The sequence below is a fragment of the Eurosta solidaginis genome, chromosome 5 (assembly GCF_040869045.1).
Source record: "Eurosta solidaginis isolate ZX-2024a chromosome 5, ASM4086904v1, whole genome shotgun sequence".
Classification (NCBI taxonomy): Eukaryota; Metazoa; Arthropoda; class Insecta; order Diptera; family Tephritidae; genus Eurosta; species Eurosta solidaginis.
Window position 1 is genome coordinate 186,812,440 of NC_090323.1, and position 16,306 is coordinate 186,828,745.

The 16,306-nt window shown below is 36.8% G+C and overlaps 1 protein-coding gene across 1 annotated transcript in view; it reads right to left on the bottom strand.

Annotated features, from left to right (window-relative positions):
- The window catches only part of LOC137251852 (E3 ubiquitin-protein ligase MARCHF6), a 30,910-nt gene extending 14,730 nt beyond the window's left edge, over positions 1–16,180 (bottom strand). The window contains exon 1 of the mRNA XM_067786750.1: positions 14,105–16,180. Within this exon, the coding sequence (XP_067642851.1) occupies positions 14,105–15,778 (1,674 nt within the window). The 5' untranslated portion in view covers positions 15,779–16,180. The remainder of the gene's footprint in view (positions 1–14,104) is intronic.
- Positions 16,181–16,306: the final 126 nt, after the last annotated feature.

The window sequence follows — 16,306 nt, forward strand, 5'->3', positions numbered from 1 at the left end:
CTGAGGTTATCCGTCAATTGCGAAAACAGTAACCGTTTCTTACAAATAAAACTATCCGTCGGTTCACGTTGTTGTTTCTTCGTGTCAAATATATTTAGAAAAATTTTCCAATCGGGTAGTGGAGGCGAAAACGTTTTGCGTATAAGCTCAATAACATCTTTAAAAACAGACACGGTATCTTTCACGCCGATCCACCATGTCGCTGCGTAATCCTCCAACAACAGTGGCATTCCACGCAAAGCATCCGCATCAGAAATTTTCTCGATATCCTTATACACGGTGATAGCTGATACGAACTCTTCCACTGCCGACGAGTCTCGCTGTCCACGAAAACGTGCTGTACATTTTGTGAAAGAGCCGCATTTATTGCCACCTGCGATTGCTTCCAAAATTTGTGCAAATTGTGCCTCAGAAAATGTAGGCATTTTTGTTTCTGTCTCGTCTTCTGAATTGCTGGTCTCAAAGTTGGGCGCCAATGTAATATTTTGGTTTGGGTTCGAACGAAGAAAATAATTCATCCAGGTTCGTTTCAGCAAAAATTAAGTACGATTTATTATAACAAAAAAATGGATGTACATTACAGATGATATTTGTTGTATATTAGATCAATTCATGTATTTATTGTAGTATTAAACGTTCTGGCGATTTAGTATACGTATGTTAAATGTGTGTGCATGTGCATGCAATACACTGTCCAAAGCAATATCGGACGAGAGCGTTACATGTATACACACAAACTTCGATTTTGTTTCGAGTTAAGCACTGTCCGAAGCAATATTGGACGAGAACTTTCCTCTTCGCAAGCATTGTGAATGATGACTAAGTGTGATCTCTTCTGCATAAACGTCAAAATTCCAAAGTGATTGGATCACCTGATTTGTAAGTGACTATCGCTGTCTCATTCTGTATCTCTTTCTATCACCCGCTGAAGATAGGCGCCGTCAAATTGAACAGCCTGTCAAAACGCTGAAAAGTAGCCATATTGAACAGCCTGTCAGGCAGTTGACAGATAAGATAACACACTTTGTCATCATTCACAATGTTCGCAAGCTCGAAGCCAATTGAATTTAAAAATGATCGGCAAAACGAACTTAGGCAAAATTTAGAGAAAATGTTAAAGTAGTGTTGCAGCTTAACATAAAATGCACATTTACAGACATGTTTTAAGTAGTAGTAAATTACATTGCAGGTATGTTACATATTGCTTAGGTAGAATAATTGCAGGTATGTTACATTAGTTAGATAGAATACATATGATTGAATTACGAAAGGCAGCCTTCAATTGTAATTACATTGTCAATTTGAATGCCAAAGTGTGAAAATCATTTTTTGGAGCGCTTAATTTAACAAACCAAATGAAACGCAGTTGCTATAGTGAATTGGAAAACTAAAATTAATAAGAGAAACGCTTTTAAATAAATTTAGCAAGTTTTGTGCGGCAATAATAGGAAAGCACATTTTTCGCAAAAGCATCTGCATTAAGGGCGAATTAATGGTGACTTATAACCATAAAGCCATAACCAGATAAATCAGCTGATCGAACCTACCTTATGAAAAGGAATGTAATCGATTAATGGTGCCATACCATAACGCTAACGCCATAGCCAATCAATTGGTTTTTGGTTTCTCGCCATATCCATAACCTAAAAATATTTGAGTTGGGAATTTAATAACTTTTTTTAGATTTTCTTCATTGTTTGGATACGTTATGACTAAGATACTTATTTTTTGTGGAATATGTTTGTAATTTTTTGCGTTTTCATCATTTTTATGAAATTTTCACGATTTTTAGGTTAAGGCACCATTAATCGATCACATTGAGATGGTTATGGATATGGGTATGGTTACGACTATGGCGTTAGGGTTAAGGAAGTTTAATTTGGCTTTTAATTACTTCAATTTACAACGACATTATTGCAAAGGATACAGAACAAACCGAGGGTGGAGGTTGCTCCAAAAATTTAAAGCAAACCAAGTGCAATTGATTAGGACAATTTAAATGTGTATAACAAAAATTAAAAATACCAAATATAAATATAACCGCATGTAAAAAGAAAACTTTTATGTGAAGTGCGCAGTCCAGCGGGAAGGAAAATCACATTTTAACTGGTAAGTTTCTCATTAATGACATACGTAAGTGCAAATTTTACACATTAGACGTTTCACAAACATAATGGCCGACGCTACGGCGTCTAAAGGCCCTGGCGAATCCAACGCTGATGAAAAGCCTGACGCAAATTGGTTTGACGAAGGCCGAAGTCAGAAAAAGTTGGAAAACCAGAGGAAAAGACAACTAAAAACCAAAAGTGAGAGCAATGAAAATTACAGACGCACCAAAGTAGGTACAGATGACGACCCGAAAAGAACAAAAACGGACGACACCAAGAATATACAAATACCATTACAAGGCATGCTAGTGCCGAAAGGTACTTTTGCCAAATTGGCGGCAAACGCTCAAGTTTTGGCGGCAAATGCAAAGACGTTGGAAAAGTCAAACACAGACACAAACAAAAAAAGTGCGGAAAATGAAAAAAACATGGAAGTAGAAGCAAATGGCAGTGTAGTGACTAGCAATACTAAGACGGCGAACAACACAGAAAACTGTAATCTAACTTCCAGTCAAAAAATAGAAGAGTATAATGCGAAGTATACAGAACTGCACAGAGGCGATTTCTGTGTCCTAATAGACACATCAAAAAGCTCGCTGTGTAACAATGAACGAATGAAAAATGGCCTATTTCTATGGCACAAAATCCAAAACTTTGAAATAAACGGCATTAAGAAAATAAATGCAATAGGAAGATTCCTTTACAAAATATACTTTCACACCTTCGAACAAGCAAACCAATATCTAGAAAATTCAAACTTAGACAAAAATAACATGAAAGCCTTTATACCACGGAACTTAGTGGAAACAATGGGGGTTATTAGACAATTTCCTCTTGAGTTCTCAGAGGACGAAATTTTAAAGAACATTATATCCAGCATTCCGGTAAAATCAGTGTGTAGGCTAATGAGAAGGGACCCTGACGACAGGACAAAGTTTTTACCAACTTTTACTGTGAAACTAGGATTCGAAGGTAGCGATCTACCAGAATCTATTGAGCTTTTTTATGTAAACCTGAAAATAACTCACTTCATACCCAAAGTGCGGCAGTGTTTTAACTGTGGTAGACTGGGGCATACCAGAGCAGGATGCAAAGGGAAAAACAGATGCATAACGTGCGGGAAGGAGGAAGGCTGCAGTAGCCAATGCAACAAGACAAACAACTGCATTCTATGTGGAGAAGAAGGGCACAACTCATTGAACAAAAACAAATGCAACGTATGGCAAAAGGAGGAAAAAATCATCGAAATAATGACAATTAAAAAAATTTCAAAAAAAGAAGCGCATGACATTTATAATCTATCGAACGACAGCAACAACCGGTTTGCGATCTTAGACAATTATGAAGAAAGTTTTCCGCCTATAAGCCGAAAAACAACACCGACAATAAACAATGATAATATAGTCAACAGGAAAATGACAACAATTAAATATAGTCGAGTGGCACAACAACCCACACAAACCACCACAAATGAACCGAAACCAAAAACTCCGCGCGCTAAGCCACAACCGGTCTTCCTCAACCCCAACTGGGACAAGGTCTCAGAAATAGAAAAACTAGTCACGCTACTAGTTAAAAAAATCGAAATAGATACTGATGAACCCCTAGTCAGGTTAATAGGGAACATGTGCAAAAAAAATCTAAAGGACAGAATCGATAACAATATCCACAATCATGATGATGCAAATACTACAATATAATATACAAAGTCTTAAAGCTAACAAATCATATATTGATCAATTTAACAATTTAAACAACATTGATATTGTTTGCTTGCAGGAAATTTTTTCCCACAACGAGCAAGCAAATAATCAAAAACTGATTAATTTTAATCTTTTAAAAAAAACCAGAAACGACGGCTACGGAGGCGTAGCCATTGGCTTCAGGAAAGGCATAAAATTTACCAAAATTAAATATACCACAAATCAAGATATCATTATAGCAAAAACCACCAACCTTAGCAACAACACAATAATTTGCAATGCTTATTTTCCACCGAGCATAAACAACAGAACATTTGAAACTGAAATCAATAAAGTTTTGAATTTTCTCAGCAATCACAACAATGTAATTTTATTAGGCGACTTCAATGCACGCAACTGCAATTGGGGCGACAGTATCAACACACCCAAAGGAAACACACTGGAGAAGGAAATCGAACACACAAACTTAAAATGTCTAAACGACGGGACAAAAACTCACAGTATCGGAAGCAACAATGGTTCAGTACTGGATCTTTCGTTTACTAGTCTACCACAGGATAACATTAAATGGGAATGCATTCAAGTAGGCATAGGAGGTAGCAAACACTATCCTATCAAAATCAGCATAAACAACATCCAGAAAAGTCCAAATATCTTCATACCAAACAGCATGTTACTAAATAAAATAAACTCGATTACTTTCAGTGACTTCAACAACCTACAAAAAGACATACAAGCGATCAAAAATACAATCAGCATTGATCTCAACAAAACTAAACGAGAACCCAAAGCATGGTGGAATGAATCACTCAACAAACTTTACAGACTACATATTGCCAAAAGGAAAAAAGCAAACAAGACAAACTTAATTGTTGATTTGAACGAAGCTATAGAAGCCAAAAAAGAATGGGTCAAGGCTGTGAAAGAGGCGAAAAAGGAAAGCTACACCAACAAAATAGAGGAAATAAACAAATGTTCCAACACCAGAGATGCCTGGAACTTCATTAACAATGTAAAAGGCAAACAAAAGAGCACCAATGACTGGGCAGAAGAAGATAATCAAACATATTTAGAAACACTCAAAAATCAAATAAGCACAACAACTGCTCCCATAAGGGTGAATTACACCTACAACAACAACGACAACTGCGAGTTTCAAATAGACCAATTCATCAAAACTCTGAACAAGAAAAAATCGACAGCCGGTGGATGTGACAAAATAACCTTCAACATGATCAAACACTTGTCGTTTGAGTCAAAAGAGGCCCTTCTGAAAGCCCTCAGTACACAGTTCAACAACAATGAAGTTCCCGACTCGTGGAGGAACATACAAATAGTTCCTATACCAAAGGCAAACATGGATCTCAACGATATAAAAAACTTTCGCCCAATCTCCCTAATTTCAGTTCTCGCCAAAAGTTTAAATATGATGGTTAAAGACGCGTTAAATAAAGTCACTGAAGAAACCAACATAATCCCTCCAAAAAGCTTTGCATATAGGAAACACAGATCGGCCACAATGTGCTTAAATGAGATGCTACACCTAATAGCCACCAAAAAGAAAAACAAACACAAAGTCTTTCTCTGCGCACTCGACATAAACGATGCGTATAATTGCGTAAATATCGACATCCTACACAATATACTAATTGAGTTTAACATCAACACAAAAATAGCAAATTGGATACACAATTTTTTCTCCAAACGAAGACTAACCCTGGGTAAACAGGTCGTCGAAGTAAATAACGGACTCCCTCAAGGAAGTTGTTTGTCGCCCACACTCTTCAACATTTACACGTCCAAGCTACACAGCATTAACGACCGAGCACACAAGTTTTCCAGTTCGCAGACGACATTGCCATTATCGTGTACGACAACAACATTAACACGGCGAAACTTAAGCTTGAAACAAAAATCAACGAAATTCTAGCAATATGCAATTCACTCAACCTAAAATTTAACTTCAGCAAAACGCAATTCATGTACATGGCCACAGGGAACAACAGAAATCATAACGTCCAAATCAACGGAGAAAACATTCAACAGACGCAAAAAATTAAATGGCTCGGACGAACTATCAATGCAAGCTTATCAATCAAAGATCACGTAAAAAACATAAAAAACAACACCAAATCCGCAAAGAACTTACTCAACAGACTTACAACAATAAAGGCCGGTCTAGCACCTGCAGTTGGACTAAATATCTACAAAACCTTTATCAGATCCAAAATGGAATATGCAAGTACCAGCTATGCGAATGCACCAAAAAGCTTCGACAAACAATTGCAAACAATTGCAAATGAATCCCTAAGAAGATGTCTAGGGGTCCCTCCCAACACACCCACACTAGCTAGATATGCCTTAGCATGCGAACTACCCCCCATCTACAGGGCCACTTGGCTAACTTCAAAAGAATTAATAAAACAATGGTTCATCAACTCGGAACTCAAAAATGATCTGAAAAATGGAACCCCCATCAACTCCAGTTACAGTCATACATACAACCAATTTAAACACATAATCAACAGAATCAACACCAATGTGTCATTTACCATACACAACAAATTAACGCTGACGGAATCAGAACTTGGAGGATCTAAAAACAACATAACAAACGAACAACTCAAAGGTATATACTATGAAAAATTAACAAAACTACACAGAGAGGATTACATAACTATTTCAACGGACGCATCAGTCAGTGATACCAACACAGGCTGCGCCGTATATGATATAGCCAGAAATGTCTCTTTTCTATTCAACATCAACGACAAACTTTCATCAACTACAGGCGAACTAATAGCAATACTACAAGCAGTCGAATTAGCCCATAAGAACAACTGGACAAAAACAGCAATCTTCACGGACAGCCTCGCTGCCATCAAATTACTCAAAACAGCCACAACACAAAATTACATTATCGCCAATATTCACATTCTGGTAGCACACTCTAACATTCAAAAGCTTATAATGACCTGGGTTCCAAGTCACGTTGGAATCAAATTTAATGAAAAAGCAGATATAGCAGCAAAAACTGCAACAACTATAGGCAAAAACTTAACAGTCGCACTCACGTCTGATGAAGCTCTCATTAAGATTGAGAAGGAGCTTTGGACGGCAACCAAACAGGAAATAAAAACAAAATGCACTAATTGGGATGACAGTACCATTGATTGCATAGCCACCAAGATAAAGAAACCCTGGTTCAAAAGCAAAAAAATAAACATGGAACCGTACGACATTAAACTACTGAACAGAATCATCATCGGACGTACATACAACAAAACCTACTTTGGACGTTTTCACAATAATGTCACTGATATATGCAATACTTGCAATGTCACAGAAACACCGAAACATCTCATCTTTGATTGCACAAAACATAGGTCATTGCGAAACTACTATAGCATTTTTTCCAAATTTAAAGACATTAAAGAACTCACAAACTCAAAAGACATAAAATCTTTAAATGAACTAATTCAATTCCTGCACAAAGCTAAACTGGACTGCGCGCTATGAAATTATAAAATTGTCATATACATATATAAGCATTATACATCGAAAAAAAAAACCCTAAATAAGAAAGGGTTTCGGAAAAAAAAAAAAAAAATTTTTATACAAGTACCTTATATACTAATGCACAAATAATGTGATCTAACATATCATTATCTCAATACAAGACTGATACTACCAGGTAGTAACAAATTAAACTAAAACACTAAAGGTTATATACCTATGTAAATATTAAACATTAACAAAAGATTTCACACCTTCATTTAATTTTAGATATGTAAAACTAGTATCTAGTCATCACTTAATCTTTCATGATTCATCACATTTAATCATCATTGTCAAAACAAAAATCCATAAAAATCTCATTTAATTGTAACTATCAAGTTGTTAAATACAATATCGTTTTGTAATTATCTGTAAATATTTTACTTTTTGCACCTCCACCCTAATATGGCAGAACATCACTATAAAGCAATCAACATACAACCAAGGAAATACATCACTACCCAAGTACAACCTGGCGCTATAGCGGACACATAAATATCCGTGCCATTACCAATACGCCTTGTTACAATTTTTTAATTTTGTACCAAACGAGGAAATTAATGTACCAAATCATCTAAAAATGTACCAAAAGTCTTGGAATGTGAATTTGAACCAAACTAGAGCTATATTCTGCTTCTTTATCCAAAAACTGTTTTTAGTCAGGAAACTTTCTAACACAAATTAAAGGTAGTATAACAGGGGAGTATGATTTATGTAGAAATACTTTTCCAGTAAAAATAATAAAAGAAGTTTATCGATTGAAGCGTACAATTATGTACGTATCTAAGAACATTTCTTTATTCAGTACCAGTAAGGAACATAAAATTAATATTTCAAAAAAATAACAGCTGCATTCAATGCAAAAACATTTCGTAAAAACATTTTAGGTACAAAAGATTCAGATTCAGGTATAAAAGTTGACAAATTGTCGCCTACATCAATACTAATAACTCGTGTTTCAATCACTACATTAACAGTTCTTCTTCTTTGAGTTCTTTAAATACCTCAGTTGACAAAAAGTCTTTTTGTCGTATCTATATTATGACAAATATTGTTAGTTTATTGCATCAACTCTTTAGTTTTTATTAAATTCGAAACTGTGCTTATTTTAAGTCTATTTCTACACTTAGTTTTAATCAAATATTGTATAGAAAGTATCCTTTCTACGTTTGTGGATGAATGTGGAATCGACAAAATGCCTTGAACTATTCTATAAATATTGGAAAGCATTTGCGCATTTAATTTATCTTTAACTGATCTTAATTCTTCCTAAAGCTGCATATATTTAAATTCTTGAATTTTTTAAGGCTCTCATGCTCTGCTAAAACTCTAAATTCAGAATTAATTATCTCTATTTTATCAAATGCAGATTTCGGAAACAATTCCATAACTAAAGGCACAATCCTATTTGTTTCACCGCTTAAAATACTTTCTGGTGAAAACTTTGCAGCTCACAACAAAGCTTTATCATCCAAATTTACTCTCTTTAATAAAGTACTACAAAATTGTATATAAAATGGTTTGGCACAGCTCTTAAATATGTGTACTTCATCTTTTTCGAAAAGTTTGTTTGATAGAATAATATCCACATTAACAGTCAACTTCATCTGGGGTTAAGTGATTTTCGTCTGAATCAATATTTAACATCCAAATAGGACTGGAGTCTATAAGATTTTTTTATAAAATTTTTAATTTGGTATTAAGTAAATGTATGCGAATATCTTCAGACTGCATTTCTATATTCACATTATTTATTTCATTTAAAATATAAGAAAGAAATGTAAAATATACTTTATAAATAGGACTTTGAAAAATTTCAGATATAAGATTAATATTTTATTACTGCTTTTATTTTCAAATACGTAAAGATTAAAATAATACTTGAGGGCATCCCATTGCTCAAGAATTCTATCTATGACTGCTTGTCCAGAAAGCCACCTTGTGGGGGTGTACTTTAGTATAACATGAATTTCTGTATCGAAATGTTCTTGAAAACTCTGAAAGTCTGACCTAAGGGGGCTATAACAAAAATTATAGTTTATGTCATTTAAGAATTTATCAATTTTATTGGGAAATACATCAAAAGCGGCCATTGAAGCTAAATTTAAAATGTGACAATACATCCATTAACATGCAGATTTGGAACAACTTGCTTCAGCCTTGCTTGTACTCCGCTTTTGTCTCCCATCATAACCGAGGAATTGTCGGCAGTGAAACCAAAAATTTTTTCAAGTGTTATTGAATGGTCTTTCAAAGATTTAATAACGGCATTAAAAATACCTTCCGTGCTACTATCGGTCAAAGGTATAAAATCTAAAAATCTATCAATACACTTTATCAAAAATTCGAATCGAAACTGCCAAATTTTTTATATACATAAACATATGTCGTTTCATCTATTATTAGAGAGTAATAATTCTTCTGACAAAATGCAATTATGGATTTATCATTTTCTGACCTTGTTATCTGAGTTATTTTCTCTACTTTCATTCTATTGATGTAAAATATGTTCACAGTTTTAGAATCAGTTATGCTATTTTTCATAAGCATATTTAAATGCTCCATTATTGCAAATGGCAAATTGGGCTCGGCAAAACAAAACACTTTAACTATATATTTTCTTCGAAAAATTTTAAATTTTTTTGTACATTCAGAACTGCTTTGCAAATGACTTGAAGTGTAGTGCTGTATTTTACAAAAATGTACCAAATATGTCAATGTAGTACCACCGTACTTTCGGGAAGCGAAATGTACCAAAAAAAGTACAAATGTACCATGATTATCATCACTGGTATACCCTGTCCGACCCAAAAATGTCCGCTAAAAACGTTGGCGATAACAGTTTTTTGAAAAAAAAAAAAAACAGTATATACATATGAAAAATTTTTATTAGGTCATGAAAAAAACCTTAAAAATCAAAGTCGAAAAAAATTTAAATTTCGCATGCTCGAAAATTATTTTTTTGGGTATAAGTAGTGGAACTTTTATTCCTGGGCCCAAATCCTATCGAAAAATCGATGCCGGGATATCGGTTAACTTTCGTCCATACAAATCGACCCACCCTAATATACATACATGCCTCAGAGGTGGAGGCAACAAGCCGGAAGGCTAGCCAGATCGCCGCTTCAATCGGTTAATTTTACTCTAAAATATGTTGCAAAGATCAAAGGCCAAGGCTGCAAGTTCAAAGCTTAAAGTTTAATGCTCAAAATTTTGTATTTAAAGCTCAAAAGTCAAGGCTCAAAGGTCAACGACAAAGCTCAAAGCTTAAATTTTCGGGGTTTTTAATTCTTATTGAAGTTTAAGGTCAAAACTCAAAGCTCAGAGCTCACAGATCAAAATTCAATGCTCAAAGATGAAATAATTAAAGCTGAAAACTCAAATTCCAAAGGTTTAAGTACAAAGTAGAGGTTTACGCCGATCACTTTATCGGCGGCGGTGGCGTAGGCGGCGCGCCGGCGTACGCCGATGTTCTTACTTTAAAATCTTGATTTTTCTATTTAAAAAAATAATATTTAGGAAAGGTTTTGTTTATATGTATTTAAGGAAAGATCCTGGGTTTTTGCATCAAAAGACCGTTCAAAAATAGAGATACATAAAATAGTCACACTTTTGCCTGTATATCTCGTGCAAAGCGTAGTTTCACCTAGGGTTAACTCCTAATAATCGTCGCGAACACAATTTCTTTAAATCATTTGTCGCTCCTTGGTGGTCACGCATAAAGGCGACTTAGGGTTGCTATTAATGGTCTATTAATACTCATGACTCTCGTGGCACAGGGCGCCTCCAGTTTTTTCGGCTGTTTTTAAGAGCTATAATTCCCAATGTTCGAACAGTAGGGATCCCTATCACCAGTCGCTACCACGCCTCCTGAGCCTCACACCATATGCCAGTACAGAAGCTATAGGACTGCGACTTCGAACTCATACCTTTCATAGAAGCTCTAGGCGTAGTACCGAAGACTTTCCAACGGATGCTTTTGTCGCGCTATGCTGCCGAGCTACACCAGAGAAACACCTTGAAACGTTAGGGAGTGACTATTCGGCCAAGGATGCCGCCCTCGAAATCATAAGCAGTCTAAGTGGATGTCATTGCATCATGGGTGAAAATCGTATAATCCTCGGCGCATCTACTTAATTAAAATTTTACAAGGACCCTGGATAAAATTTTTAAAATGTAGACCAAAGATTGCAGGCGTTTGTGTTCACAACATTGACCTCAATAGTATTCGTTAAATCAAATTTAGAATGAAAGTCGACGGATTTTAAGTTGAAAGTTGTTAGCTACTGTTTTCCGGCCTTATGATATAAGAGCTCATTATGGATGACGGCGTAGCTTCAGTTTTCAGACAAGTTTGACTGTCCACTACGTTAGGGTAGTATCACACACGGTAATTAGTTCCACTGTCTTGGGAAAGCTTTTGCTTCAGTGTTCTTGCGAAGGACAAAGCCTCACCTGGTAGATATATGTGCCTACGTATTCACATTTGTAAAAGGAGCCGTAACGTGTAGGTGATATTTAAACTTGGTTGATATGCTATAATCAATTTGATTCACTCCAAGGGACTAGTTTTGGATAGGGCCGCCAACTTTAGGAAATGTCAAACCGGGAGACTTGGGTGTTGAAGGATGAAGTGTGAAAATCCTAATTAACATTTCAGACGCTATTGTATAGTTTCGCAAATAAACAACAGATGTTTGAATGCAAGACTTAGTGATTTTTCAATCCCTTCTCATAAGTACATATATCCTCAACTTAAGTATGAGATAAGAATAATTTCAAAGGAGTGTTATGCCGCTAGAAACTAAAGGATTTTGCATCACTGATTTCTCTTATTCTTGAGGACAATTTAAAAACATATTCGCCTTGGGTCATTTTATTTGAATTAATTCCTCATTACTTTTAGTGTTTTGTTTTAATAACTTGCTGAATTGGGTGATGCAAAGTACGTGTTAAGCTGACATCGAAAGCGCCTGTTATTTTAAATAACTTTTGATTAGTTATAAAGAGTTAAATTTCGCAATTAGTTTCTTATAACTGGCAGTGATGCGCATCCGTTGATACCACTTTCGACCATATCCGACCAATTTTCGACATGAAGAATAAATGGCCTAAACAGTCTTAAACGAGTAGAAAATATAGTAACGTAGAAATTCGGCGGCGGCGTGCAAAAAACGACCAAAATCGGCGGCGGCGGCGGCGTTTATCGGCGGCGTATATCTCTAGTACAAAGGCCAAAGACTTAGCTGAAAACAAAATGCTCAAGCTCAAAATTTAAAACTGAAACTTAAAATTTGATTAATCGCAATTGGTCAGTTTCTTTTCTTCATGAGCAAGACTAAATTAATTCAAAGAAATCCACAGCCAGAAATCCCTTCACGATTAAAAATGCCATATTTCGAGTAGCAGTAATCCATGGTTAATATCGGGTATCTAACAGCTAGAGCACCGCGTTGACGGCGTTGTTGTTGTTGTAGCAGTAAGGTTTTAAGGAGTGTTATCGATGTTGATGGTCCTTTGCCGGATATAGATCCGGTTCGTTCCGGTAACAAGCACTTTAAGGTACTAACCTAACCATCTCGGGAACGATTTAATATGCACACATTTAACGTTCTGCGTTACCCTACACTCGTCCCTAGTTCCACGAGGAGCTTGGTGTCGCCTCGCGTAGGTGGTGGTGACAATTGGGCTGCGGAAGCCATGAATTGCGCTTTTCAACTCTGTGAATCCCGCGTTGGCGTCTTGAGAGTCTTCGCGGCAACGAAAGCTATCAACGAAAGCTATCTCAAGCTGTCGAAAAAAAACCATGCGTAGCTGGAAGAATCAGTCGCCAAGAGTGAAGGCCGCGGTGCCACACATGGTATAGCAGTGCAAAAATATGACTGATCCCGCTTCATATATCCTCTGGGGATCAGATATGTAAAGAGAGGCGACACCGAAGATCGGGAAATCGATCTCCCGCAGTCCAGTTGAGTTATCGATGAAGTTGACTGAGCACTGATTGATAGCAAAGATCCCTTTTGTTTAGAAATATTGCATAATATTGAAAAATGTAGAGGAAGTTCTTTACAATATAGTTATGAAAGCAACCCAATAACAAACCGATAATCCGTCGATAACATTGTTATCTATAACAACCAGAAGAATTTATATTAAATGGTTCCCGAGATGGTCGAGCTTATACCTTAATGGTGCTTTTTACCGGAAAGAACCTGATTTATATCCGGCGATGAAAGTTGTTGTTATTGTTGCTGTAGCAATATGGTTATGCAAAAGTCCCACGGTAGTTCCGAAATATTCCTGACATAAATGCGAAATGATCCCGACATACATTCGGAAAGGTTAAGAAGTAGACCCGAAATGTTCTGCAGGTATCTGAACTAGAACCAAAGCAGTCAAATAATTCCGAAAGACTCGCAAATTAATCCTAAATAAGAAAGAGTCTTTAACCAATTCTGAAGAAGGTCCATAAATCATACCTACAAGGCCTATAAATATTGCCGAAAAAATTTTAAAATAGTGACAAACTCGTCATCATCCTTAATTTTTCAGAGTTTGTCTCGCAAATAATCATAATATAATTTCAGCCTGACTGCCTGCTTAACGACGGTACAAAACGCAATCAAAACGTTGCCGAGGTTCCCGATAACCCTACCCTTGCATGATTTGCTTAAAATTCAATTTAAGTTTTAGTTTAAATAATTTATGTGGTACCATAAAGAGTTGCGAACTAACCTGTATCGGACTAAAATCCGGATCGTTCAAATTCCGCAAAAACCAAAGTACACCAGGACGCAGTACCTCGCGCAACAAAGAAATAAATGCAGCAAAGTAGTACACATACACCATGCCAAACATCCAATGAACGAAAAGTGACGTGCCAGGCGCAGCTTTAAAGCTCACCTTGCGATCCTTTATGCTGGCATCAAAAAGCGGCAACGAGCAAATATCCAACCACCAACCGCAAACCAATGGCAACACACCAATTTCCACAACGGAAAGCAGTGACACCTTCACCACAATATAGCATAGACCAATGAGCCAACGTAAACGACGCATACGGAAGACGCGTGCAAAAAAGTGCAACACCACCAATGTCAGACCAATAAAACAGTAGCCAAAGAGTGTTGTTATTAAACCATGGAAGTGCAGAAGTGGCTTATCTGGTTGCAATAAATCCAAGCAGCTCAAAATGAAATTTCCTATCCAGTAAGGACAATAAGCAAATGTGACAATGAATAGCGTATTCAAAGAGATTATCCAGAAGACATGCTCGAGAAAGATTAATGAACCATCCAAACCAAGTAAACGTTCCCAAGTTAGCTCCTCAGCTGCGCGATCCCATTCCATTGGATTCCAATTGGGTTCATCATTGTCATTATCATTTTCAGCAACAGCAGCAGCAGCGCCACCATCAACGTTTCCAGCACCAGCTCCGCCAGCATCTTGTGCTATGCCAACATCATCACCAGCTGGATTCGCAGCAGCATCGGCTGCGTTATTATTACCAACACCAAGACCTGCTTCCAATGGTTGTTGGCGTGGTCCAAAAACTAATGGCGGTTCACCTTCTTCTGCTGGATTAATAGCAGCAGGTGCAGCATTATTCATTGGCATATCGATGGGTGCATCCTCATTGTCGCTACCATCCTCTCCATTATCATTAACTATACGTGCAGCAGCAACTTCAACACCATCACCATCGCGAACAGCATCGGCAGCAGCAGCGGCGCCATCATTATTATCAACGCCAATTCCACGCCCTCCTCCTACACCACCACCACCACCGCCACGATTAGCGCCTACTTGAACTTGTTGTTGCTGTTCATCATCATTTACCGCATTTGCTGGTGCATCGTCACGTTCTAACCAATCGGGACCACCACCATGTAATATTTGCTCTCGCAACCATACCAAACCGATAAACGATAATAGCGTACATGTTACAACAAAACAACCTCGAAACGCATCTGAAGCCAAATTGTCCGTGGAGAATAAATCACCTAATGGCATTGATATTATCTGTTCAAACGAGGATGCACGAAACAAGTAACGGTATGTACGATATGCTGACAATGGTACAATACCAAACCATGCCAAACCGACTAACGAATAATGGAACCAAGACTTGGCTGCCTTAGCAACAGCTGATAACAGACCACCTGCCACATCACGCAACGGCAGTACGCGCGGCATATCAGGCGAATAAATAGGTTGAAAGCTAAAACGGTGTCCACATAATTCACAATATTCCTTATGCGAATAACGCATCCATTGCATTAAGCAGTCTTGATGTATATACTTAATACTGCCAGTACAGATGCATGGATAGAATAGTGGCCGATCCGATTGTGCTTCACAACGGCACACACGGCAAATATCCTGTGAGTTATCATCCATAATTGTCATTTAGGAAATCGTAGGTATTGTAGATTTTTCTTAATTCATCACAAAGTTTAGATACATCTTCAAGAAATAGTGGTTGATCTGCAAGAAAGTACCTATGTTGCTGGTATTTCCCGCAGTTGTGATATTTGTTAGCACACGTCAATAACTCGTTTGTTTTGTCCACCTCACACCTTTTGCTTTTGTTCTGCGATTTATATTATGCTCGGTATTATATTTTTCGAAATGGTTTTACCCCTAGCACACTTAACTTGCTTGCTGCACACTTTTCGATATTCTGGAAATACGTTTACCAAAGATTGCGTAAATTTTCCAATTACTAAATTGTTGAAATTTCTGCGTGTGAAAATAATCTAGCAGCTGCAATTTTCAGTATTGCCAACCGTTTGACAGTTCATTGCTGCCAGGTACGAGAAAACGAAAAATTAGAGATCGCAGGACTGTAGCCAAGATAATTAAAAATGTCCGATTCACCATTCCTTTTGAGTCGTCGATATCAAAGTATTGGTAGGGTGAGCTATTTTTTTTAGA